This window comes from Mustela erminea, chromosome 19 (assembly GCF_009829155.1).
Source record: "Mustela erminea isolate mMusErm1 chromosome 19, mMusErm1.Pri, whole genome shotgun sequence".
Taxonomy (NCBI): Eukaryota; Metazoa; Chordata; class Mammalia; order Carnivora; family Mustelidae; genus Mustela; species Mustela erminea.
The window spans coordinates 56,695,275-56,722,661 of NC_045632.1; the positions used below are offsets into that span (position 1 = coordinate 56,695,275).

Consider the following 27,387-nt stretch of genomic DNA (forward strand, 5'->3'; position numbering starts at 1 on the left):
TTATTGGAGAGAGCTCATCATTGTCCCTAGTGGGAGACGGCTGCCCAGTACCAGCTTCGGGCTGTTCACCTCTGGCTAGCTGCTCGGCTCAGCTCTTCTGTTCTCAAAGGGCTTCTAGCTACTGCCTTTAGGCTTTCTCAAGTCCCCAAAGAGAGTGGAGAGCTGTGCTGTGCAAGCATGTGTGTGTGTCTCTGAATCGCTTGGGGATCTCCCCAAAATGCACATTCAGAGCTCACAGATCTCGGATGGGCTCCTAGGTGACACTGATCTGTGGGTCCAAGGACCACATGGGGGCTTCTCTGTGTATTTTCTTTTTTAAAATCAAGGCATCTTCCTCCTAGCCTTCCCAGGTGCCTCCCTGCTGAACCCCACACAGCATATAGGTTTACAGCAAGACCCAAGGCCCCACACCTTCTGAGTGTAAAGAAGACCATCTAAAGCTGGTTAAGGTCGCTGCCTGGCTGGGAACAGCAGAGCCTGAGCACATCCTGGCCCATGAGCCATGCTGTCTCATGCGCACCCAAGGGAGCCAAGGAACACAGCTCTCGGCCAGCCCCAGGCTCCTGATTTGGACCCCGCGGTCCAGGCTACACAGCTCCACGGCACTGATGTCTTAAAGGGAACAGATCACAATCACCAGTCACAGTTTATAAAACACACTGATATTTCACGGTCTCAGGTTGGCTTTATAATGATGCTGTGAGGTGGGCCACAGGGGAGGGGACACCACTGTCGTCTTCATCAACAGGCACTTCACTGTGCGACGGGTGGGGCTCAGAAGTCACGGGACGGGCCAAGTGACTCGTCACGGTAAGCCTGGGTGGCCTGCGTGTGTCTGTCCGGCCACAGGAGTCTGGCGGATACCCACTGTGGGATTGGACCATGGGGGTCAGTGGGGACAGAGGACAGTCGCAGGGATGTTTCACAGGCCAAATCAACAGGGCTTGGTGGCAGTCTGGCCACGGGAGGGAAGGAAGCAGAAGTCCGGAGACTCCCAAACAGGGTGAGGGCTCCAGCTCTTATCCTCAAGGACTCGGACTTAATCCCCAAGCACTGAGCCTCAGCTGCCTCGCCTGTAAAATGGGGTGATCTTTTTGGTTCATCCTTTCCTTTTCTTGAAAAAGAAGTCACAGTAAAAGGTTAAAGTCACAGACCAGAAGGCTCACCCTGTAACTACTTTACGGGGTACAATTCTGCAGCATCGAGTGCACTCACGATGCTTTGCGACCCAACCACTACCCATGACGGTCCTTCCCCTGCCCCTCCGCCCAGCCCGAAGCAACACAAATCTGCCTTTTGCCTCTGGATCTGCCTACTCGGGACATCTCATGTAGACAGACGCCCACGATCCGTGGCCTTCTTTCACTCAGAACACTGGCGCCATCGGTCCCCCTTTACGGCTGAATAATACTCTCGGGTATGGGTGCGCCCCTTCTGCTCATCCGTTCACCTGCTGAGGCACGTCTGGGAGGTTTCCAGGTTGGCGTGATTCTGCACCTCCCTCATCAGCCGGTCGCAAGGATTAAATAGGAACACTGTGCACCCAACCGGCCTGGCCACGGTGGGAACGCCTCCGTGAGGCTGCGGCCACGGGACGGCGCGGCCAGGTGGGCAGTGAGCACAGGAAACGGGGTGGCAGGACGGGGGAACTGAACGTATGCAGCCACGCGTGGCTGGTGCAGCCTTGGGGGGGAAGGCCCCCCCTCCCCCGGTTCTGGAGCTGCACGCGGGAAGCCAGCACCCTCCTCTGAGCAGCTGCACGGCCGTGGTGGAGGAAACCCAGACACCGTGGCAGGGTGTTTAATGAAACTGCTGCCTTGATCAGAGAGGGAGGCAGGGCCGCACATTGGGAGCCTCCCGACTTGCTCGTGCCAAAGCAGCCTGTTTCCATGGGAACCACTCTGTCTCCCATCCCCATGCTGGAAGCCTGGAGGCTTGGGTGCCTGTGTCGGCAGCTGGATCCCCAGTGCCCCATCACTGGCCAAAGCCTCCACGTGGGGAAGTTCCAAGCTGTGTGTCCCACGTACCAGCCCAGGACCAGGCATGAGATAGACGCCCAAGAAGTGAGTCCCGCCACCCCCACCCTCCCAACCAAGGGCACAGGGAACCTGGCGGCAGCGGACCTGCCTCAATGTCATTTACATTCTACTGACAGGAGGGACGGGTTTTCCTAGGTGGCTGCTGGGCGCTTATCTGACAATGCTGTGGCCGACATGATCGCTAACGTGACCAAGAGTCACGTTATGCTCACAAACGTGTACAGCCCCAGACGCTGAAAAGTCAGCTGAGTCCGCAGAGGAAAGCGGGTTTGTCGGAGCGACATTGTTGGAGCTGCCCATATGACCCGGAGCCTCTCTCCCCCACTCACCCTGAAGGAGGCTCGAGCCTGCTCTGACCTCCAGCTGGCTAGAGCACGGGGAAGTTTTAGTTCTTAGTCATGAGTTGGGCCACCTTCCTGCTTCTGGACAAACGGGGCTCACAAAACACACGCGTGCAGCATCTGAGTGGAGAACAGCCCTCCCCTCCCTTTCCTCCTGCGGGCACCCCGCTCACACACGGGAAAACGTGGGTGTACCACCAGAAAGGCAGAGCGAAGCCACATCGTATACGGAGAGAACGCGTGTGTGTACACTTGCACGCGTGTGTGCATGGACGTGTGTGCACGTCCCTGTGTGTGTGCGCACTATGATGGCAGCTGGTCTGGAGGGCGTGGGGACTGGCGACGCCCATCACCCTCATGGTGCTGCTCAGTCCCCAGAGGGCCCACGGCACAATCTTTCCAGCCCGCGGCTCAGGAGCTGGGGTTGCAGCTCCGGGTAACCCCGGTGGGGGGAGCCAGGCCCAGGCCTCTGCACAGCCGTCTACACCAGCTGCTGCCTCAGCTAGTCCCCCTCCGCCTTCTGCTCCCCAGCACCCAGGCTGACAGGCCAAGTTCTGGAATCCATTAGAAGCACCCCCACCTTCACGCCAGCTCTGTGACCTGGACCAGATGCACGCAGAGCTCTAAACCTCCGCGTCCCCATCTGCACAGTCCAGAGGCAGCGGTAAGGGTTACAGGAAAGGGGATCTGTGCCGGGCATGGCTCCCGGGTCCTCACCTCTCCCCTGAAACTGCCCCAGGCCGGGGCCTCAGTGCCTCCAAGCCCTGCCAGCCCCAACCGTGGCCTCCCTGCTTCTCCCTCTACTGGGCTTTCTGCACCCACCATACTTATGCTCACTCCTCTGCATTTAAAAGCAGGGGCGTCCCCAGGCACACAGGCATTGGCCACTGTTCGTGAGCACTGCTCTGCGAGCACTGCTCAAGGACCTACTAGGTGCCAAGCACAGTGCTAAGCACTGGGGCGGGCAGATTCGACAAACGAGGGTCCTGAGGATAACAGAAGCCATTTACTGAGCACGGACAACATGCCGGGCACCGTTCTAAGCCCATACACTTGTTGGCACATTTCTTTATCCCAAGACCATCTCTGTATGGTTGACACTGCTCCCAGGCCCACTTCCCAGCTAAAAACACTGAGGCTCAGAATGCTGATGCAGTCAGCAGCCAGAACCCACATTCCCTGCTCATTGGAGCACTGTTCCCAGAGGAGAGCCCCCCGGAACCAGCAGCACCAGCAGCCCCCAGGAAACCATGGGACCGTGGCTGCTGGGGTCCAGCCCAGACTTGCCGATTCACCAGCTCTGGGAGGACGCGCCCCGGGGGATTCTGGGGCCTCCAAAGCCTGAGAAGCACTGATCTAGAGAAAGCGGGGAAAAGAGAGCCCACCCAGCCCTGGCAGGGGAGGGGTGAAACGGAAGTTCTCAGGGGCAGAGAAGCTGAAGCGCCCTGAGTTCAGCCCACCCCTTTCCTTCCCACCCACACTTCTTTTAGTTTGAGGAAGTGATCCTGAAAAGGAGCTTCCTGTATGGCCTGGCTTCTCCACATCAGAATTTACAGACTTAGAGGCATCTAGGCGGGACTCCTGAGTATCTCATCACCGAAGACCATCAGGATGGTCCCCCCAAGACTCTCCCTCGCTCAAATCCCACAGCCCAAGGAAGAGACGCGCTCTTCTTCTCAACAGAGAACAGAGCTACAGAGCTACGGAGCCGTGACACAGGGTAGCAGGGGTCCTTTCTGTCACCTCTGGATCATCCATTAGACATGAGACATCATGGGGGCGCCTGGGTGGCTCAGTGGGTTAAAGCCTCTGCCTTCAGCTCAGGTCATGATCTCAGGGTCCTGGGATCGAGCCCCGCATCAGGCTCCCTGCTCAGTGGGGAGCCTGCTCCACCCCCCACCTGTCTCTCTGCCTACTTGTGATCTCTGTCAAAAAAAAAAAAAAAAAAAAAAAAAAAAAAAAAAAAAAGACATGAGACATCACTGACAAGGAATCACAAACGCATCATGAGATCACACAGAGCCCCGTCTTGGAGGAGACATCAGCCCGCGACAAACCAAGACCGGGAGTGCGCCATCCTTGAGGACTGTCCGTGCCATCACCAGTTGTCCTCTGGACAGCACTGTAAGCTCAGAACCCAGGCTGATTGCACAACAGGCCCTGTCCCCGAATCCAGGCTGTGGACACCCGCCCCTTCCCACCCAGCCAACGTCTTAGTCATTCACACGGCATGAATAAACCTCACTCTCAAAAGAACCTGACCTTCTAGGAGGTCTTGGAGGCCTCATGGTGTGAAAGAGCTCCCGTGGCCCTACAGCCCCGTCAGCTCAGGATGGAAAGACACCAGGCAGGGCCTACTTGGTTCCGTGTCCTGTTTCTCCCTGCAAGGTCCTTACCTTCCTTCATTTACTGAGCAAGTTAATACACAACATGAGGCCCTCACCACCAAGTTCACTGGCGCGGCCTGGCACCAAGTAGGTGCCCAGAAAGTCACTGTGGTTCCTTTTCATTCTCTCCTCCACAACGCCTCCTGCCTTCAGCCCCTTCTCCACCCTGCATTTCTGTCCTTTCTCTCCCGTTGACAATCTTCCCTCCTCACCGTCTCCTCCTGAGCTGTCTGGGGCCGAACGAGCAAGAGGGATCCAGAAGCAGAGACGGGGCGGAAGGAGGACTGGGGGTGAGGCTAAGTGCGCAGGACAAGGTGGGTGCAGGCGGAGGCAGGCGGAGGGGAGATGACCACACAGGGCACGGGAGCGGAGGAAGGAAAGGAGGAGGGCTCAGACCTCGCTGGGACCACTGCAGCCACCAGAACAAGCAGCCCCGTATTTTCCCAAAAACTGTAAATGGCACAGAATGTCCACCTAGCTCTCAAGGACTCCCCCGCCCCTCCCACCCCAACTTGAAATCCCGCTCCGCTCAGGTAACCACCAAGAGGCACATTCTGACCACGCCATCCAGCATTCGCACCTGGGGGGACCCCATGCAAGGCTGCACTGACTGAGGACCCCCACCTTCTCCCAAACCTTCTCCCCTCTGCCTCTCCTTGAAGCCAGCCCTGGATAGAAAGGGACAAAACCCTCTGGGTTTTGTTTACAATTGTTTTACAAATACATTTGTTTGCAAATGCTCTGAACACTCCCCCCCCCCCCCATTTCACACAGAACACGAAGTAGAGAAGAATCAGCACATCAGTACAAATAAGCAAAAATCAGGGTCTAACCACCTGAGTAGCCACTCTGTGCATGTCCTGTGGATCTACTGGGCTACTTTTCTATCTGTCCGGTCGCTGTGACATCCCACAGCACCAGGCACACAGTAGGCACCACTGCACACCTGCTGGGCAACAGAGAGGCAGAGAGGCACCTCATTTCATAATTTCCGCCCAAGAGTGAACTTCAGAGCAAGACAAAAGAAAGGGGAAGGAGACACAGGGAGGAAATTGCCCCAGAGCAAGACAGGATTGCAGCTCGCTCTAAAGCTGACCTTACCTTATATAGACTCCCTAAGAAGTTATGCAAACAAGGTTCGGTAAGGAAGAAACCAACCCACACACCGAAAAAGCTGAGTTGTCAGCTTCCGCCAAGTGAGCTCCCAGCTCCCTGGAGTGAGGACGAGAGGAAATGGGGAAGAGGTCGTGCGTCCTGCTGCCCAGGGCGAGTCCCGTGTGGGCTGTGGACAGGCCTCCCTTCCAGCCGGCGGCTCAGTGCGGGGGGCCCAGGCACTCACAGACCAGGACGTGAGATGTGGAAAAAACGTTCTCCCTGGGACTCCGAAGACAGAGGGCTTGTTGGGTGCCCCGTGGAGGGGGTGAGGCCTGAGGCTGACAGCAGCCAGTTCCTCCCTTGAAGAGAAGAGACCTATCATTCCTGAAAAGTCCCATATTACCCACTCTCTTTTTCAAGGTGATTTTTATTGTTTGCCCTCATGAACAAAACAACAATGACCACGACGAGCACGACGAAAACCTCTGGTCCCACTCAAAAAATGTTTAGAAAACAAGAAACACAAGAAGAAAAAAAACTAATAAAGCAAGCCCATTATCCTAGGAATACAACCCCGCGCTATTGGTTGCTCGGAGAGCATGAATGGAGCTCTGGCTGCTGAGCTTGAAGCCGCGCGTGCGCACACGGTCCCCGCACTTGAGGCCTCGGTGCGCGTGCAGGTGGATGTCTGTGACCTCGTTCCCCGAAGCGGGAGACTTCTCCAGTGATTCCTTACTCGCTGCATTTTCATTAAACGCAAATGACCCAGCTTCCTACTTTGATGGAGAACACGAGAAAATGGAGTACAAGATAGCCAGAGGAAAAGCAAGATGATTACTTGGCTAGGACCCTCCGGGACTGGACTGATCCGGATACCCAGATTACCCGGGTAGCGGAAGGCTCTCCCCCAGTGACAAGACACCAAGATTTTTTTTTCTTTTTTTGATGGTTCCTTTTACTTCCTTAAATGGAAGTCAGCCTGCAACACCCAACTCTACCTTCTGGCTTAGGGAACAGAGGCCATAACCAGTTCCCCCAAGGAGGAGCCTGTGTCTCCCGCACCTGCAGCAGGACACCGTGGGGATGCGGAAGCGTGTGACTGTCCCAGCACAAAACTCCCTGTAGTGCTCGGCTCTGCACTCATGTTGCTACGTCCTCCACCGCGGTCAGTCTGTCATCTCACAAACACTGACAGTCTGTGACGCGGGGGACTTTGCTGAATAAGACACAGTCCCTACCCTCCAAAGATACCCCGTCTAGCCTGGCAGACAAAAACAAAGTGTAATTACACAATGTCGTCAGTGCTCTAGCAACAAGGTGTCACAGGGCGAATGGGAACATCAAAGAAAGAAGGAAACTCATTCAGCCTGGGCAGTGGTAATCAAGGCAGGCTTCACGGAGGAGGTGACGTGTGATCTGGATCTTGAAGGACAACCTAGAGTTTGCCCAGCTAACAAGATAGGGACAAATGGGCTCATGGTAACAACTCAGGGGAGGGATTCTGACAGAACTCCACAGGTGAAAGCAACAGCCTCTTGGGGCAAGTCCAGATGCCTTTCTTTACCAGCCATTCTCTCTGTCTGATGAGTCACGGGCTAGAGTAGCATATAACTGACTTACTATTACTGCGTATAAAATAAGCATTTAGAGGCTCAGAATGGCTCTCCTGAGGGCTCCTATGGTTGGTTCCTCCCTACCCTGCAGGAGGGCAGCAGTCTTGTCCCCTACTCTATCAAATACCCACGACAATGCCGGTCACGCTGCATGTGCTCAGTGCAGATCCCTGAACACACGAAGAACCCTGGTCCCCTCTGCTATGGCCGCTGGAAAGCTTTCTAGTCCCCCCTGTCGGCTGCATTCAGTTCACTGGAGATGCCATCTTAGAAAAATAAAACCAATCCCCTTCCTGGATTTTAAAAGTGTGGCTTCTGGCCCCCAGAGAGCAGGAGTGGACAGACAGGCAGAAATGATCAGATGTGGGCAGACAGAGAGCAGCTGAATGGCTGGTCTAGACAAATGTGCCCCTTAAATAAAAGCACGTGGGAAAAGCAGACTGACACAACGTTGCTAGAATTATCGAGAGATATGTAATGTGGGGTCCTAGCTACCTTTTGTGTTCATGTCCCCAAGTACACTGTCCCCAGGGGAACAAAGCATGCTCCCAACCTCAGCAGCCTGGGGGAGCCAGGAGACCCAGGCGGGTGTCCCGTACCCACCTCCTTCCATGGAGTGACCGCGGTCCCAGTGGCCTCCAGTCCCCCCATCCCCGGTTCTCTGGATTGGGGCGTGGCTTTCCCACCTCTGCCTTGGAGCCCCTAAGTGACGGGGACAGAGCTCACGAGTGGCTTTTATCCCTGTAGCTGTTAACAGCCCGGCTTTCAAGTCTGCCAGCACACTTACAGCTGGCATGTTTTACTTTTAGCCATTCACTTATTTGTTAGCTCATGAGAATATATAAGACAGAAGCTCCGCCATTTAATTTTTCTTTACATGCTCATTTCCAATGCCAGGGTTTCAGGCAATGAGACAAACAGATCGCCAACACCAGCCCCGTGCCGGGCACTAGATCAGAGGAGAGGAGGGTCCAGCCCTGGGCACTGGGTCTCTGGATATCAACCCTCATCAGAGCTGATAGCTAAAGCCCTCGGAATGGGGCCCGGCACAGAACTGGTGGTAAAAAATGCTAGACCATGAGACAAAAGGTCAACTATCATGGAGCGAATGGAAGTGGCAAGGAGTTTGGCAACTCAGGAGGTCAGATGCTCACGAAAGGTGGAGGGCCCAGGGCGCTGATGCATCTGCGGGGCCCGTGGGGATGGAGGATCGCCATGGGGATGGGCAGCTCTGAAACCGAGGGAACAATGGCAGAACAAAACATGCTGACCGGGGGATTCACCACAAAAAGGACCAAGGCGAAATGCTAGAAAGTTCTAGAACAGAAGGCACAGGAATAAAATGCTCAAGTAAAACCCAGAGCTGTCACCGTGACCCACAAGGCCTGCCACACTCTGGGCCCTGCCAGCCCTGAACCCCACCCTCCATACAGGCTTCCCAGCAGCCCTGCTGGATTTCTGTCCTCCTGCTCACCCCCGTTTCTCCTACACATTGTAAAGACTGAGAGATTGGGGCGCCTGAGTGGCTCAGTCATTGAGCCTCTGCCTTTAGCTCAGGCACGATCCCAGGGTCCTGGGATTGAGCCTCGCACTGGGCTCCCTGCCCTGCGTGGAGCCTGTTTCTCCCTCTCCCTCTCCTTCTGCTGTGTTGTCTCTCTCACTGTGTCTCTCTCTGTCGAATGAATAAATAAAATATTTTTTTAAAAAAGACTGACAGATCAATTACATACCATAAAAAGGCACACCCCCTTTGAAGTGTACAGTTCATTGGTTTTCAGTATGATCACCAGGTCCAATCCCAAAACACGTCATCATGCTCCAAAGGAGACCTCATACCCACTAGCAGTCACTCTTCCTCCCCTGTCCACACCCCACCAACCACTCATCTGCCTTCTAGTTCTATGGACTTACTTGTTCTGGAAACTTTGAACACATGGGGTCATACAATACATGGCCTTTGGTGCCTGGCTTCTGTCCCTTGGCATAATGTCTCCAAGGTTTGTCCTGCGTATAGCATGGATCAGTATTTTCTTCCTTCTGTGCTTAAGTAATAGTCCACGATGTGGAGAGAGGCACCTTGTCTGTCCTTCCTGAGAAGAGGGTTACTGGGGTGGTTTCCACTTTTTGTCTATTGGGAATAACGCTGCTGGCAATGTTCATACACAGGGCTTTGTGCAGACAGGTGTTTCCAAGTTTGGGTTTGGGGTTTCCTCTTGGGTAAATACTAAGAGGTTGACTTGAGAGGTTTAAACTTTTTAGGAACAGTCGAACTGTCCTTCACAACGGCACCACCGTTTTCCTTCCCCACCAGCAGCACACGAGGGTTCCAAAAGTAGTTTTCATCCCTTTCTGGACTATAGTCACTTCAGATGACCTCTCAGGCACATCAGGTTAGACCAAAGTCGTAAAGTCAGAATTCCAACCCGGGCACCGGAATCACGAGCTGCTTGTCAGAGGCCACCCCAGGTTGGCCACTTCAAGAAAGGCAGAAAAATGGCCTCCGAGCTGCGTAATCCCACAAATGGGCCTCCAGCCAGAGATGCGGGCCTTAGGGTCTGTCTGTTAGCCTTCGAGAAAAGAGCTCGTAGAAAGCAATTGTGAGCGTGGATCCTAAGAGTTCTCATCACAAGGAGAAATTTCTTTTCTTTCTCATTATGGCATTATGGTATCCATACCAGGTGACAGATGTGGGGGAAGCGTCGGTGGCAATCTAGTCACAGTGCGAGTAAATCAAACCTTCCCGCCGTATGCCTCACCCTGAGAGTGACGCATCAGTTATTTCTCGATAAGGCTGGGGTGCGGGAAGAAAAGAGCTTGCCTGTGGTCTTCCCTCCCCCCCCCACCTTTTTTTTTTAAGATTTATGTATTTATTTTAGAAGGGGTTGGGGCAGAGGGAAAGGGAGAAGTCAACTCCCTGCTGAGCTGGGACCCCAGTGCCGGGCTCCATTCCAGGACCCCAAGATCATGACCTGAGCTGAAATCAAGAGGTGGACGCTTAGCTGACTGAGACACCCAGGCGCCCCTTCCCTCTCTTTAAAAAACAAATTTTTCAGTTTCAGGTGTAGGGAAGCAGCCCGGTGTCTAGAGTGGTGGTCAGGGAGGCAGACACTAGGAGAGGAGAAGAACTGGGCCTCTGTGCAACCTTGGGCCAGCGTCTGCACATCTCTGAGCCTCCATTTTCCTACCAAATTGGGCCAGAGTGTAGATTATATGAAATCATTAGATCATGGTGGCTGGCAAAACATGGCCCCAAAGATGTCTGCATCCTTATCTCAAGAACCTATGATGGTGTGAGCTGACAGGACCAAAGGGCCTTTGCTGATGAGATTGTTAAGGATCTGGATGTGGGCAGATCACCCTGGGGGATCCAGGTGGGCCTGCCATAATCAGAAGCGTCCTCACATGGGGGAAGAGGGAGGCAGGCGAATGAGAACCAGAGAGACAGCATCATGAGAAGGACTCGACCCACTCTTGGTGGCCTTGAAGCTGGAGGAGGGGCCGTGAGCCAAGGGCCACGGGTGTCTCTAGAAGCTGGAGTAGGCCAGGAAACAGATTCTCCCCCTGGAGCCTCCAGAAAGAACACGGCCCCACTGACACCTTGACTTTAGCCCTGTGAGGCAGATTTTGGACTTCTGACCCACAGGACTGCGAGACGATAAAATGACATCATTGCAAGCCGCTATGTTTATGGGAATTTGAAGGCACAGGAAAATGAGACAGGTGACCATAAATGAAGTCCAGAAGCAAATCGGGATGGAGAGCAAGTTGATTTCAAAATGCACTGATGATGGGGTACCTGGGTGGCTCAGTAGGTTAAAGCTTCTGCCTTCAGCTCAGGTCATGATCCCAGGGTGCTGGAATCGAGCCCCGCATCAGGCTCTCTGCTCAACGGGGAGCCTGCTTCCTCCCTCTCTCTCTGCCTGCCTCTCTGCCTGCTTGTGATCTCTGTCTTTCAAAAAAATAAAATAAAATCTTAAAAAAAAAATGCACTGTTGAAATGATGTATGAAATGCTGAGCGAACGGCCCTGCCATCAGGTCAGACATGGGCTTCTGGGGACCTGCCCCTGCTCAGGCCATAGAGCTGAATTTGAAAAGTCAAACACATAAAATTAGGTGGGTGGGGAACATAGCCCTGTGGGAGCCCTGAGGCAGGAAACCCTGGCCAGAAGCCAGCACTGGCAGAGGCAACCACCAGGGAGACTTCCCTATGGGCCACCAGAGAAGCTCCGTTGGCAGGGGGATGGCGGGCCTTCCAGGGACGAGCTCAGCTCTCAAACCTTGCAGGGGATGGTCATTCATTCATCTATATTCAACCAGCATCTGGGGAGAATGTCAGATGCTGTTCCAGGTGCTGAAGGTCCAGCCGAGAACAAGACAGACCAGGATTGCAGCCGAGGAGCTCAGACTTCAGCAGGAGAGTCAGACGACAGACATGACTCGAGAAAGTGCTAAGCACGGTAGTCCATAATGGGCCCACATCAGGGAGCGACACAACCTTGGGGAGAAAGAGACTGAGGCTGGCTAACCACGATGGGTGGGGGTTCACCACCAAGGAGGCCACCACCACAGCCACGGTCCTTCTCTCCAGGGCCTCACCATGAAGTTGAATGCGGTGAGCATCGCAAAGGCAAGGAGGGCATCTGAACGGAGGGGACACTCGCCCCGGGCCCTGACGGATGTATAGAAGGCCTCCAGGAAGGCAAAGCAGATCAGGACAGTGCAGGAACAAAGTTGGGGGGCCAGACACAGATCTGGGCTCAAAGTCCAGTTTGTCCATTTACTATGCCATCTTGAGCAAGCAACTTTGGACTCTCCAAGGAAATGGTCAGATTCTTCATCAGTAAAATGGGATAACTCCTGCTTACTCCTTTCATACACATCTGTCATAGATAAGAAAAGTTAGATGTGCTGATATATGCAAGGTATCTACTGGGCCTCTGAGCGCCCACAAGGTCGGAACCCCGGGTGCTGGGGACGTGCACTGGAGGGCTCATAAGGGGCACTCCGTGTCATCTCTAAGCATTTGGACCTTATGTGCAAAACCCACCAAAGGTTCCAAAGGGAGAGGAGTTGATGTTACCTAATGTGAGGTTTAGAAAGCTGCCCCTGGCCTGGGTGGCAGGCTCACTCCGCACTCAGCAAGGGGCTGGGCACACTGTAGGCACTCGGCACATTTCCTGGAGAAGGAAAAGCCATGATCAAGGGCAAAGCTGTGGGAAATACCCACACTTCTGGGGCAGGAAAGGAAAAGAGAAGCAGCAGCAGGAAGTGAGAACAAGAGAGACAAGGGTGTAAAAGGAGAAGTACGTGAGTCTGCAGGGGAACCAGAGGGAGGGGAGAGGGTGTTTTCAGTAAGTCATGCTCACTGGCAAATGCTAGAGGGACATAAAGTGGAATAGAGACAAAGAAATGGCCACTAATTTTGGTAATCAGATTATCAAAGACCTGTGGGAGGGGGTTCCATGCTCTGGGTGTGGGGGGGCATCAGAATTTAATGAGGTGAAGAAATGAGGGGAGACAAGGGGGTGCAGGGAACACCTGGATTCAGTCCCCAAGCCATACTTCCAACAAGTCTGCATTAACTCCCAAGGATTTGCAAGGAGCAAAAACTCAACTCAGTGAAGTGAACACTCTTCCTGAACAAAGGACACCTTACTGACCAGGAAATGGACATGTAGCAGCCTTCCCCAGGGAAGGGAAAGGCCACAAACTCAAAAGCAAGCACCAATATCTCCCCGGAGGCAAATCCAAATGTACCATCACAAAGCCCACGCATCTGATGACACAAAGAAGCAAATGCAATGCAGCTCGAAACTGCCCAGCGACAGACGTGTAGAAAAAGAAGGCAAGGAGACATTGTATATTGCAGAAAATTATGAAGGTGATGGCTCAGTAGCCCTAAGGTGACACTTAAAAATCATAACCCAGCATTGTCCTTGGAATAAAGGAGGTACTCAATCAAAGTGTGTTGAATGCACAGACTGACAGTACTTTACAAAGTTCAAACCACAGTCATGGATTTCAAACTTCCTTTTGACCTCACATTCCCTTTGACCCTACAAGACAATATCTCTCCTGACCTCTTCTCTCAAATTTCTGAAATCTGTACGTGTGGGGGCCGCTAGGATGAAAAAAAAAATCCAAGGGCAGAACAGCAGGAGAACCTGCCCACCGATTACACGCGTGTTGTACCATCACACATGCGGAAGCCACGGACAAGTGGACTTCTCCATTTGCATCCCACCCCTGTTCCTTTGGCAACAGCCAAGAGTCTGTCCTTGACCAAATTTGAACCTGGTCTTCTGAGCTCTTTTCAACTAGGTCTCAACTTTTGGGCTTCTGCATTCGTCTGTGTGTTACCCAATTTCAGCAAGAATCCTGCTAAGTCAGTTCAACCAGATCCCCCATGCTCCAAGTCTGATCATCCCTTATATCTAATCAGGTTCCTTATCCTCCATCACCTGCCTGGTGATGTCGGATCGCCAGGCCCGCCTGCAGCAGGGATCCTGTCAGGTCACTTCAGCCAGAATCCCACCTCAGCCCTGACCTTTCCTCTTGGTAATTCCCTACCCACTGACCTTCACCTTGCTCCCTGGCTCCTTGATGATAAATTTGTCCTTTTCTTCGTATGTATTCAGAATTGAGACTGGTCTCTATCGCCTCTCGGCCTTTTGGCTAAGATCAAGTGTAGAATTGAGACTGGTCTCTCTCCCCTGCCTCAAACCTCCACTGTATTGGTCCCTACGCCAGTCACACAGCGCCCGCCCCTCAATGAAGTCTGCCTTACTATTTTGGAGCAAGTGTTAGAATAAATCTGATTTTCTTTCTTTCTTTCTTTCCCCTTTAAGATGTATTTATTTATTTGGAGGAGAGAGATCTCCTGTGGGCACAAGAGGAGTGTGAGGGGCAGAGGGAGGGCAAGGGAGACTCCTCCGGAGACTCCCTGCTGAGCAGGGACTCAATCCCAGGACGCTGAGATCACGACCTGAGCCGAAATCAGGAGTCAGCCGCTCACCCGACCGAGCCACCCAGGCCCCAGATCATACTTTCTTCAACAGTAAACACACCTCCATTTTCCATACCATCCTGTCGCCCCTCTCGGTCCCTGGTAGGGCCGACCTCATCCCACAGCGGCCCCGCCCAGGCCTACACTGACGCATTCTGCTTCTCTTCCAGGGCGTCCAGCAGACAGAGAAGGAGGCTGCGAGAGAGGAGGTGAGGCGGTCAACGATGGCCCTTTTCCAAGCCTCTTCTTCCACATCTACGCCACGCGGTCGGGCAGCCTCTCCTGACAGCCCCGAGGAGGGCCCCGCTACCTGCACCCACGGCTCATTCTGCTTGAGGACAGCTCTTCAAGGGAGCCCAAACCCATCCCTGACCTGTCCGCCGCCTGGTCTTCCTCTGCCCCGTGGGGTGCGGTGCGCGTGGGACACGGTCGGGCGGCGGCCCCTCTCCAGGGGAGATCCGCCCGGGCTCCCGAGCCGGCCCTCCTCGGAGCGCTCTGGCATCCTTTGCCCGGCCTGGACTCCCTCCGTCCCTCCCTCCGCCGGTCCGGGTCACCTGCCTCGCGGGTCCACAGGCCGGGGCCCTTTCGGAGCGACACGATGAAGAGCCTCCCCCACCGGCCTGAGAAAAGACGTTTCAACAGCAAACGTCCCCCGGAGAGAGCTCCAGGCATGGCTGGCCCCAGCAGTCCAGACCACGCCATCCGGGCCCCACGGCCCATCCCTGGCGCCGCGCCTCAGTCCTCACACGGGTCCTCGCTCCGCACCGTACGCGGGTCTCGCAAATCCCGGGCCTTCCTTCTGCCTCGGGTCTGGATCCCAGAGGAAAAGGGATCTCGCGGGAACTCTGTCCCAAGTATCAGGGATGGAGCTGATTGGCTTGTCTCGAGTCACATGGGCCCAACCCTGACCCAATCAGTCAACGGAGGGTAGGGCTTACTCTGATTGGCCGGCTGGGTCACGTGCCTTCCCTGCAGGGTCAAGTCGGCTTCTTTGAAACTGCTTCAGCTGAGCAGGATCATAATAAAATAGGAAAAGCCCCCCACGCCCCCAACCCCGCCCGAAGGATGAGATGCTGGACAGACAAAAATATCAAACCCCACTTTTCTCTGTGAGTGATGATTTGAGCGGAAGACCCCAGGCTCGGCAAAGCATCATGGGAATATCCTCTGCTCCCAGAGCATCCTCTAGCCAACATCACGGGACATCTGACCCCATCAAGCTTCACGCCGACACGGCCCTCCACGAATGCCCATTTTTGGTGACCGGCTCATACTCCACGTTCATTTCAACCTATTCGCTAATGTGCGACACCTCTCAAGAAGGCGCTGCATTAACAATAACCACGGTTCTGAGCAATGACTCTGAGCCGGGAGCTGCCCCACGAGCTTTCGGCATACCATGTCTACTTATCCCCACAACAACGCCGTGCGGGACATGCCATCATTATCCCCATCCTTCGGAGGAGGAAACAAAATCTGGGAGACTGGGAGACTTGCCCAAGGTCACACCGCCCATCAGGGCTCCGGATCAAGGCAAGACAGCCTGGCTCCAGAACGGGTGCTCGGAAGCCACTGACTCTCAGATATACACCATCACGAAACTGGATCCATTCCCAGGTGCTTGGATTCGTTTCAAAATAAAACTGCTTGCAACAGAGAATTCTGGGGTCTATCAACAAAGAATTCACTAAACAATGTGACATTTATATGAGAGAATATTATGTAGCCATTGGAAAGGCCTGGCAATGACAATAAAACATCAGCTCCCCGAGGACAGGTACTTTCTGTTTCTCTATTTACCCTCAGTGCTTAGAAAAGTACACTGCAAAGCAGCCACTCCTATACATGACAGGAGGGGGGGAGGGAGGGGGAGGGAGGGGGAGGGAGGCTGAATGAAAAACAGAGCAAATGAATTAATGAACCAGTTTCTGAGTGGTAAAACTTTGAACTATATCTAGTTTTTATTCCTTTCTTTTCACTTAGTCTTGCTTTTTCACTATTCTACTAGAAACATGTATTATTTGTAAGGTGCCAAAACAAAACATGATTTCAGAGACCGTGTGAGCCGCTGCTGGTCACATATACAAGATCTGTGAGCCCTTTCTGCCGTAATTCAGGGGTACCTCTGGTCCCCTGAGGCAGTCCTGTACCCACTTCTTCCCCCTGGTTTCGTTACCCTCTTCCACCTTTCTGGTGCTCTCAGACAACACACTCTGCTTCCACATCAATTAAATTCCACCAACAAGGTGACAATCACTGTAACTAACACTTTAGGACCACTTAGGACATCCTTGCTGCTGTGGAATTGCTTCCTTGATCCTCCTAATGACCACGTTATAGCAAAGGTGACCTGCCCCAGGTCACATAACTGACGAGACCTGGAACCCAGGCCATTCAACACAGCCTACACCTTTAACCACCGGGCAGTAGATGCTTACGTACCAAGCACCTTCTGCATGTAGACCGAGGCCAAAGGTCTAACACACATCCACACGGGTCTGAACGCCCACTGCTTGCCAGCCTGGGGTTGAGCGCCTACCGGGGCTAATCAGGAGCTATGTGCCTACTGAGCACTGAGCAAGGGTGTGCGCAGAAAGCACAATGCCATCGAAAGAGCTAGGAGAGCAAAAACAGTAAAAAGAACAGTAAGCACAGCCTGGTGCATCAGGGACCCATGCTCTCATTTTGAATGTGTTATTTCAGTTAACACTGTTACAGGTAGGCACTGACAGGATCCCCGTTTTGCAGACTAGGTAACTGAGGCATAGAGAAAGGGAGGTCCTTGCCCAAGGTCACAGAGTAAGCAAGAGACACAGCTGGGATGTGACCCAAGAGCTTTTCTAACTCTGGGTTGTTGAAATAAAGAAGATATCACTCTGGGCTGGCCGGGGGGCAGAGATGGGGAAGAGGAATTCTGCCTGGAGGGAACCTCCAAAATCAAAGGTTGGAAGGTATCATCAGGCTGCAGGTGCACAAAGAAGGGTGTGGGCAGGACATGCGGGTGGGGACAAACTGACAGAGCGCAGGCAGACAGCCAGGGCCAAATTCCATGGACAAAAGGGAGCCACGGAAGGTTAAGGAGCAGCAGAGTGACTTGGTCAGAGATGGGCTTTAGGAAGAATTACTCTAGCAATGGGACTAAAATGGATATAAGACAAAAAACATCAAGGGCTAAGAGATTGTTGCGATTGGTTTGCCTCTCTTTTGGAAACAGCCTGCCTCCCAACATACACACTGCCACTCTTCCCTTAAGAAGCCACCCTCCCGGGACGCCTGGGTGGCTCAGTTGGTTAAGCAGCTGCCTTCGACTCAGGTCATGATCCCAGCGTCCTGGGATCGAGTCCCACATCGGGCTCCTTGCTCGGCAGGGAGCCTGCTTCTCCCTCTGCCTCTGCCTGCCATTCTGTCTGCCTGTGCTCACTCTCTCTCCCTCTCTCTCTCTGACAAATAAATAAAATCTTTAAAAAAAAAAAAAAGAAGAAGCAGCCACCCTACCCTCCCTGGGGTGTCTGGGTGGCTCAGTGGGTTAAAGCCTCTGCCTTCTGCTGAGGTCATGATCTCAGGGTCCTGGGATGGAGCCCCGCATCAGACTCTCTGCTCAGCAGGGAGCCTGCTTCCTCCTCTCTGCCTACCTCTCTGCCTACTTGTGATCTCTGTCAAATAAATAAATAGAATCTTAAAAAAAAAAAAAAAAAAGCCACCCTCCCAACTCAGTTTCCTGGTTTGGGTGGGGCTGCCCCCTCCCCAGCTCCTGGGGTGGGCACTGACTCGGGCCTAGCCAGCCAGAGTCCCCCTGACTGGTCCAGGACGGGCACAAGAACCCAGCCAGGGCAAGGACTGTGTGTCAATCTGGAAACTTCCACTGGAGTCATTGGCCAAGGGTCTCCCTCTCCCCATAGGGATGGCTCTGCCCAAGGCCTGGAAGCCAGCCTGGCTTGCGGCCATCTGTATCACCACTCAGGGAGATGATGGCCTCCTGTCCCCAAGAAGAGTTAAGAAAGGAGAAAGGCAGAGCAAGCGGAGGGAGCAGGGAGGGGCTTCTGAGTCTGGGCAGCCCCACCTGCAGCTAGTAATCCCCTGGGCCTTCCTAACCATGGAGGCGACAGACTGACATTTTGCTCAAGCTAATCTGCATGAGATTTCTCCCTCTGCACCTGCAAGGTCTCAGGGGACTGAGGTGCTGGGCGGGGTGGTGAGGTGTCAAGAGTGAGGCCACTGGTGGAGTGAGGAGTGCCGACCGAGGGGGCCACATGCGTCCAGCACCAGAAGAGCCAGGACACAGCACAGGGAGCTCCAAATTCTCCTAGCAAAAGCAAGCCGAGAGACCTTCCAGAAAACAGCTGCAGCGGACAAGGAGGGGCCAGGCCCAGGAGCAAGGAGAGGCGAGAGGGAGAAGCAGAGCACAGGCGTGGGAAAGAAGAGAGAGTGCCAGAAGAGGGGCTGTCGGGGAGGGGAGAAAGCCCAGAAGGAAACTGCCCCGCTCTCCCCCCACACCCCATCGCCGATGGAGGGAGAGACCAGGTGCTGGTTCTGGCTTCCAAGCCTTCCGACCACCTTGTTAGATGATTGGAAACAGGAAGGCTGGGCCAGAAGGGGAGCCTGTTCTCAGCATGGGCCCCTCTGGCTTGTCAGGACACCTGCCTGGGAATTAGGGGCTCAAAGAGCCCTCCCTGCCTCATAAGTGGGCAAGTCTGTCTCCTGCAACCGGCAAACAGTTTCATGGGGCCTAACTAGAACCTACGAACCCGAAGAAGCCTCCAGGCTGGGAGGTGAGAACATAAACCACTTCCAGGATGCCTGACTGGTTCGGCCGGAAGTGCAAGCAACTCTTGATCTCAGGGTCGTGAGTTTGAGCCCCACATGGGGTATAGAGATTACTCAATACATAAAACTTAAAAAAAAAAAAAATCTTAACCCACTTCCTTAGAGATGAGGCCAAGACTACAGACATTTCAGCCAGCCTGCCTGGGTTCGAGTCCCAGGTCTACCACATCCTATGTAATCGCAGGCAAGTCACTTAAGTTCCTCAGGTCTTGCTGTACCCATCTGTGGAAAGGGACCGATCTCAGTCTTGGAGACAAGGCACATCAGGTGCAGCGACTTGAATATGTAAAGCTAATAGTTGGAGCTCTGAGTCCTCCGTCACTAGGTTATGAGGACACGGCTGGGGGGGAAGGCTGGGGGGAAGGAACACGTGTCTCCAAGAGGAACCAGAGCAGACACAGAAACCATAACTCGCCTATACATTTGTCCAACAGATGGCCGGGGAAGGCAGGCAGATTTCCAGCCAAAGCAGACGGAGCCTTCAGATCCCACAGCCCATTCATAAGATCAACAAGCAGCAGGGAAAGCATTTTTAGTGCCCCCGCCCCCTCTGCCAGGCACTCCCATCCCTGCTTCCCTGCTGACTGGGGGAAGGGTCAGAGTAACACCCCACCCCCCACCCCCTGCAAAGCCCAAGGGAGGAAGGAAGTGTTCTCTGAAGGCACCAAGCCCTTCCAGCTTCACCCAACTGGCCTGGAGCATCTGTTCAGAATCCGTGCGCTTTCATCCTTGGGTCACCTTCTCCTACTGGGTGGGGAGAACAATAGCTTCAGGAGCAAAACCCAGTCTGATGGGGGAGGTGGGAGGGGGTGATGGATGGTCAGCGGGAGGAAAAAAACTGCTAGTTTTCTGTTTGTGAGTTCAGTGAAGGGGGGAAGCTGGCCAGGGAGACAAAGCCTCCGATCCGACAAGGCAAAAAATACTGCTGAAGCTCTTAGATGGGCACCAAACTGGGGGAAAGCCAAGAGTGGGCACTTACTCTACTTGCAAAAGCATTTGCCATGGGGGAGGAAGAGTAGAAGTGGTAGAGAGAAAGGGTTCCTGGGTCAGGGGCCTGAGTTCAAATCCTAACCCATGGGCTCTCCATGAGAGGCCCTCCATGCATTACTGAAAGTGAATTGTTGCCATAGTTGCACATCTGATATTTTAAACCGACCCTTTACAAAAGCAAGGAGTGACATATAGAGGCAGCTCTCAGGAAGACATTTTAATTGGGAGAACATTACAAAACAAAACCTTTGTACCCCCAGCCCAGGGGCAGACACTTCCTAAATATTCTTTCCAATTAGACTAAAGGCAAACTATCACTTGGTTAAGGAAACAGTCACAGAAAGGAGACGCCACGTGTTCTGTGGCACAATTTTGAACTTTTTCTTTGTTTCACAAAAATTACCGTGTTAGTTTTCTATAAGCACTGTGCTAGAGCATTTTCCACACACAAGGACTCGCTAAACCTCAGAACAGCCTTCCAAGATTACAGGTAAGGAAACCAAGACCCGGAGAGGTTAAGTAACTTACCCCAAACCACACAGCTAGGAAGTGGCCACTCAGCGATTCAAACCCAACTTGCCAGCTCAGGGCTCCTGCCTAACCTCCAAGCTACACTGCCTTTGTCTGCACATCTGCTTCAACACTAGGGACCAGAGACCTGGAGAGAGTTCATTCTCTACTCTGGGCTCCCACGGGTCCTATTACCAAGGAGGTTGAGCCTTTTGCTGCTACTGAAAGGTCTGTGATTCCATACACCATGTGTTCCTTTCTTTCAAAGGCTTAGCACACCCCAGGGAAATGAAAGAAGTTTACAAATCGTAAGCATTTTCCTTGATGACTTCTTACATATGTACACACCTGTGTACCCACCTCCCAGACGGAAATATGAGCCATCTCCGGTGCCCCTGAGCCTCCCATGCGCCCCTCCCAGTCAGTGGCTATCTACTTCAAAATGGACCACCATTCTACTTGTCACACCACAGATTCGCTCTGCCTTTTCGTTGGTGGTTCTGTATTCTACCAATAAAAAACATGCATGTGTGACCAGCACGCTCACAATGAGCTTGGTTCGACAAGGGAGGGGACAGCTGACAGTTTCTTTCTCCTGCAATAAGCTTCAGGATTGTGTTTTTATTTCGGCTCACTGGCTGAAGACAGGGGATGGTGGGGAAAGCTGAACGCCAGGTTGGAACCACAGAGAGTGGACCCTTGAAAAAAACCAGTGACCCGCAGGGAGCAAAGGAGCTGTGTCTTCTGGAGACGGTCCTGCAGGGAGCAACGAGCGAGCAGGCGGCCAGCCCTGTTGCTCTGGATGTCCAGAGAGGAGCACGCTTTTAAAAACCTCAAAATCGGGTTCCTCCAGCGCCAGAGGCACCCGGGGTGGCCAGGCTCCTCCCAGTGTGGCCTCCGCAGCTCCTCCCCCTCCCGCGTGGACAACCGCCCGAAAGATCAGGAATTGCCCCCGAAGGCGCGTTTCCCTACCTGTGCACTCCCGGATGAAGTCCTGGTACTCCGCTCCCTGCTCGCCGGGGACGATGGTGGAGCCGTCATACTTAAAAGTCACCCTTTGGATTGGGAGAAGAAAAAACACACACGCACGTCAGCGACGGCAGTAGCTGCACGGTGCCGAGCTTCCAGCAGGACCATCTAAGAGATGCTCTGCCGGGGACAAGCCACGCTGGCTTTCCACGCTCCGGCGTTAAGGCTGCGGGAGACAGCTCGGGATGACCCTTAATCCGTCCCGTGCGGAAGCCGGCTCCGTGCCCCAGCCCCCGGCGAGCTGGGGAGCGCGGCCGGGAGAGCAATGGAAAGTTCCTCACCAGATGACGGCCGAGCCGTCGTCGCGCACCAGGTTGTACGCCGCCCGGCAAGCCTCCTTGTCGATCTTGGTGGCCATCGCCGCAGGCCCGCAGCGGGGACACTCTGCCCCGAGCGACCGAGCGCGCCCCGGGCCGGCCGCAGGGATTGGAGCGCGGCGGGGACACGCGGAGGGCGGGCGGCAGCGGCGACAGCGACAGCGACGCGGGCAGCGAGCGGCGACCTGCAAGCGCGGCGGCGGCGGCTCCGAGGGCGCACGGAGCGCGCGCCGGGACCCAGGCGGCTCCACCACGCCCCCCTCTGGCCATTGGCTGCCTGACCTCGGGGGCGGGGCGTCTTGACTCGCCTACGACCAATCCCAGTCCGGGAGGGTTGCGCAACTCCACGGCGGGGGCTGGAGGAGGGGCTTTCCGCTCCTCCCGCCCCCTCTCTTCTCCCAACCCCCTTCTCGGTCACCCACTCTCAGCTCTAACTCCCCCTATTTCCTCCTCCCCAACTCGTTTTTCTCCTTTTCCTCACCCCTCCCTACTCGCTCTTCCCCTCCCCCTCCCCTTCCTTGTGTCTCCCCCTCTTTATTCCTTCCCTGGACCTCCCTTCCCCTCCCCCTCCTTGCTCCTCCCACTTCCCTAACCCCTTCTCCTCTTCCACCTCCCCTCCCTCCCTTTCTTCCTCTTCTTCCTTTTCTTCCTCTCCGCATTATCCCCAACACCAACCCCTTCTCCTTCCTCCTGGTTCCGTCCTCCTCGAGCTCTGTTCCTCCGCTGCTCCCTCCCCCCCTTCTTCCTTCTGCCCTCCTCCTCCTCCTCCCTGCCCCCACCACCCAGGCTTCGGGGCTGCAGAGCTCCGTGCCTCCAAAGGGGGCCTCCAAGTGGGTGACTGAACGCTGCAAGCCGGAGGACACTGCCCCCACCCCAGTATCCGGCTCTCTAGTTTCGAGGTGGGGAGGCACTGGAAAGCATTAAGCATTTCAAATAGGAGGGGACAGAAAGTGGATTGCTTCCAGAACGCTGGTGGGATCACTGTTTACTTTGTATTCTGGTTATTTGCATTCACGTCTTACCTCCCCCTTTGGGTTCCTCTGAGTGCCGGAGCTGACTCATTCTGTCTTCCTGGGTCCCTCACTGACTCACTCATTCATTCCTCATCCTCCCATTCCACAAAGACCGGTTACAGTGTGGAGGCAGGTAAAAGGCCTGACCCGGAAACCAGGCTTCTGAATCGCATCCATCCAGCACTGCTGCTTTCTAACTCTGGGCCCTTGGGCAAGCCTCAAAAACTCTGAGACCACGTTCCTCAAATTGGATAAAATAATACTAACCTCATGGGTTAGTATTTAGTAGTTTTTTTTTTAATTTCAAAATGGATTTTATTGCAGCCAAAACAGTGGAATTAACTGTACATAATAAACTATTATATATATATATACACATTTTAAGTTATAGGGAATAAAGTTTATTTTGGCAGATAGTGTTAAACAAAATTAAAGTTGCATACATTAGTAACATAACTCAACATCCTTAATTTGGTATAAGTGTGACACATTTTCCTGTGTTCTGCTAAATCACCATAACCTAAACTGCTTTATAAAACTGATGTGTTGAAATTTATCTTTACTGCTTTCGCTTACGCTCTGATTCCAAACAAAACTTTTCATAAGCTTCTTCTATCTCTGGGTCCATCTCATCATCAATATCATCCAAGTATGGATCACCAGCCCCTGATAAATCTGTCCCATTTTCTTCATAATCTGGAAAAAAGTCTTCTCTTTCAAGTAACTCTTGGTATTTCTCTTGGTAATCTGGATCAGCCGCGGTGAAAGGAACACCATCAGAGGTATAAAATGTTGGTTCATTCATAAAATAGTTAGGATCATTGGTTCAACTGAAATATACATATAAACAAATATATTAGATAATTCAATGGAAGGTCATTGTTGTTGGTTACTAAGTAGTTAAGAGAAATCCTAAATAGAAATCAAAAAAAGTCAGGGAGGATGTCCAATTAATAATTTAAATTCTCAGAGGCAAACAAGAAGAACCAGTCAGTCAGTGCGCAGGTAAATGGGTAGGTGGACAGGAGCACATTTTGAGAATAGGAGCCAGTGTTGCTATAAATAAAAAAGACAAAACAAATAGGGGTTTGAAGTAGCCCAAAGCACTTCCTAACTCACTCCTTGATAAAGGTAAGGATATAATTGGCCATTGGAAAGAAAACAAGGATGGAATCCTACTTCACATCAATAATCAGGATAAATCCAGAAGCATCAAAGATTTAAATATGGGGGGCACCTGGGTGGCTCAATGGGTTAAGGCTCTGCCTTCGGCTCAGGTCATGATCTCAGGGTCCTGGGATCAAGCCCCGCATCACATCCGCTCTCTGCTCAGCAGGGAGCCTGCTTCCCTTCCTCTCTCTGCCTACCTCTCTGCCTACTTGTGATCTCTGTCAAATAAATAAATAAAATCTTAAAAAAAAAAAAAAGATTTAAATATGAAAAGGAAACCGCAAAAGTTGCAGAAGAAAAGCATGGGAAGCTGTCTTCACGAGTCTGCGGTGGGAAAGGTCCTTCAGCCAAGTCCAGAAGCTAGAACAAAAGATGGATACATTCAAATATATAAGAAGTCTTCTTATATAAAACCCAGAGTGTCTCACGTGAAGTGTAAAAACAAAAGATTAAGCAGTGCAAATTTGCAAATCTCTGTGCTCTTGACCCACCAAGCTCCTCTGGAGGTCAGTGGTCCCCAGGCCTGGCTGCTTTCTGGAGTTCCAGGGATGTCCTGGCCCCACTCTCGGAGATTTTGATGTAATCGATCTGAGGTTCCGCCTGGGGGTTGAGATACTTAAAGGCCCCCAGAGTGATTCTCTTGCACAGCAGGGGGCTGCAGCCACGACTATGCTCACGCTCACAAGTGTGTAATTCTTTTCAAGGTTATTCACGGACCTTTATTCCCAGTAGCAGGCGGTTCCGAGCAACCTGAGTGCCCGTCAATGTGGGGCGGGGCGGGGGTGGGGGGCCAGGACAAATAGATGAGGACACGGGTCTGCCCTGGAGAACCGAGGCAGCTGTGAAAGAGAGACGGGGGAGGGGAGGTTGGAGTGGGGGAGGGGAGCCCTTCTCTGTGGACTGATGTGGAACATTCTACCAGATCCATCATGAGCACACAAAGCGAGGTACAGAGCGATACGTTCAGCACACCCTTCGGTGTTGCTAGCTTTGGGGTAAAGCTGGGCGTGTAAGTGGATATTTCTATTTGTTCATGCATGCATAGAAACCTTCGAAGTGCACACAAGAGAAAAGTCACAGTCGCACCTGTCGTGGAGGTGAGGTTGGAAATCAGGCGAAAGGGGAAGGGGATAGAAAGATGTATTCCGTTCTATTTCTGAGCCATGGGAAGGAATGATCTATTCAGAATAGATTAAGTAAAGCCCCCGCCCCCACTCCCTCCGAACGGTGGCTCCCATCCTCATTAAGCCTCCACCGCTCAGCATCCCCAAGGGGCGCCTTGCCTGGGCTGCGCCTTAAGCGGTTGTTCTCCTTCGGCTCGTTGTTGTGGTCGCCCCCTGCTGGACGGAAAGTGTAAAGGGCCGGGCTTCTGGGGAAGGGGATTCTGAGCGCCCGGAGGTCCGCTTGCACAGTAAAGGCAGAAAAAGAAACTTCACACCGGAACTAAATGCCTGTCAATCGTGGTTTAAGTCGAAATCCGCACAACATGGAAAGCAACCTAATTCATGGGTCTTTAGAAAGCAGATAAAGCTATATGACACTTTGTGTAATGCACTGTGTCAGGAGCTAAGGGAGTTATGAATTTGTTCATTCATTCATCCACCCATTTACCCACTCCTTCCTGGAACCGGGCCTGTTAGGTGTCCAAGGGGATCGCTAACTCCCTCGCCGGCAGGGGGCAGGCGCGCAATGTAAATGAGCTAAGACACCTTCTGCAAGGAAAATGTTTCTGGGGAAGGTGATGCTCTCTACTCGGCCCTTCCCCGGCTGCCAGTTCCATCTTCAGAACTGGCCCTCAGCTCTGCCCTCCTTGCAATGCAGGAATCTTGGCTTGGCGGCTCTAAGCCCTCCAGTCGTCTAAGTAAAGCAAAACAGGGATGTCTGGGTGGTGCAGTCCGCTGAGGGTCGGACTCTTGGCTTCAGCTCAGGTTGTGATCTCAGGGTTATGGGATCCAGCCCCATGTTGGGTTCCGTGGTCAGTGTGGGGTCTGCTTGAGACACTTTCTCTCCCTCTGCCCTCCCCACCCTGCCTGCTGGTGCTCCCTCTCAAATAAATAAATCTTTAAAAAAAGAAAAGAAAAGCATCTGGACCTCTTTATGAAAGCTCTTGATTCTTAAACTTTGTCAAGAGAGATGTTAACATGCAAGAGCTCCCTGTGTGCAAATTCAAGTTAGACAAGTACTCCTGTGGCTCTCACGGGGCTTACAGTCTGGTAGGGGAACAAGCCGTTCCTTTGGTGTGAACACTATTGCTTGTCAACAATAGAAAATTCTATTCAGATAGGCTTCCACAAGGGAGGGCAAGTAATGGCTCAGAGACTGAAAAGCCCAGAACTAAGTGGGCTTCAGGCACGTCATGATCAGGGTTTACCCCTCTGTCTTTCTCGGTGTTTCTGTTTAGCCCTTCCTTGTGCATCAGTTTCCACTTCAGGCAAACGCTGCCCCTGTGACTGGCATAGCCCACCCCAAGCACTGCAGAGCTGACCTCCGACCCAGACCTCCAGTGATACCCTCAGAGAGGCTTTCCCCTGCACCCCAATTTAAAGAGCCCCTCTGTAATGTCCACTGGTCACTCTCTATCACATAACCTCCTTTTGGTTTCCGCGGCACCGGTCACTGTCTGAAATCATCTTTTTCCTTAATCTCTTTACTTGCCTATTGTGCAGCCGCCCCCAGAAGAATGTTGGGTCTGTGAGGCCAGAGAGAGTATCTGTCCTGCTTACTGTTGTAGGCCCATGTCCAGACACAGCACGGATCCCAGACAGGCGCAGCGTCTACCCTCGTTGACTGGACGGATGGAGGATGAAGGAGAGGGAAAGCCCAAAGAAGAGGATGCTTGCAAAAGGATAAACATACAGATGGAGGGAGTACCATTAAGAATCCGTAATAAACTCTTATATTGATGGCCACCTGCTTTTCTTTTTCTTTTTTTAAAGATTTATTTATTTATTGGGGTGTCTGGGTGGCTCAGGGGGTTAGACCTCTGCCTTTGGCTCAGGTCGTGGTCTCAGGGTCCTGGGATTGAGCCCTGCATCGGGCTCTCTGCTTGGTG

General features: G+C 53.1%; 1 protein-coding gene across 1 annotated transcript in view; it reads right to left on the bottom strand.

The window, feature by feature from the left end:
* The window catches only part of COTL1 (coactosin like F-actin binding protein 1), a 39,477-nt gene extending 17,109 nt beyond the window's left edge, over nucleotides 1–22,368 (bottom strand). Inside the window, exons 1-2 of the mRNA XM_032324223.1 lie at nucleotides 22,117–22,368; nucleotides 21,779–21,861 (exon numbers count right to left, since the gene is read on the bottom strand). Coding sequence (XP_032180114.1) covers nucleotides 21,779–21,861; nucleotides 22,117–22,193 — 160 coding nt within the window. The 5' untranslated portion in view covers nucleotides 22,194–22,368. The remainder of the gene's footprint in view (nucleotides 1–21,778; nucleotides 21,862–22,116) is intronic.
* Nucleotides 22,369–27,387: the final 5,019 nt, after the last annotated feature.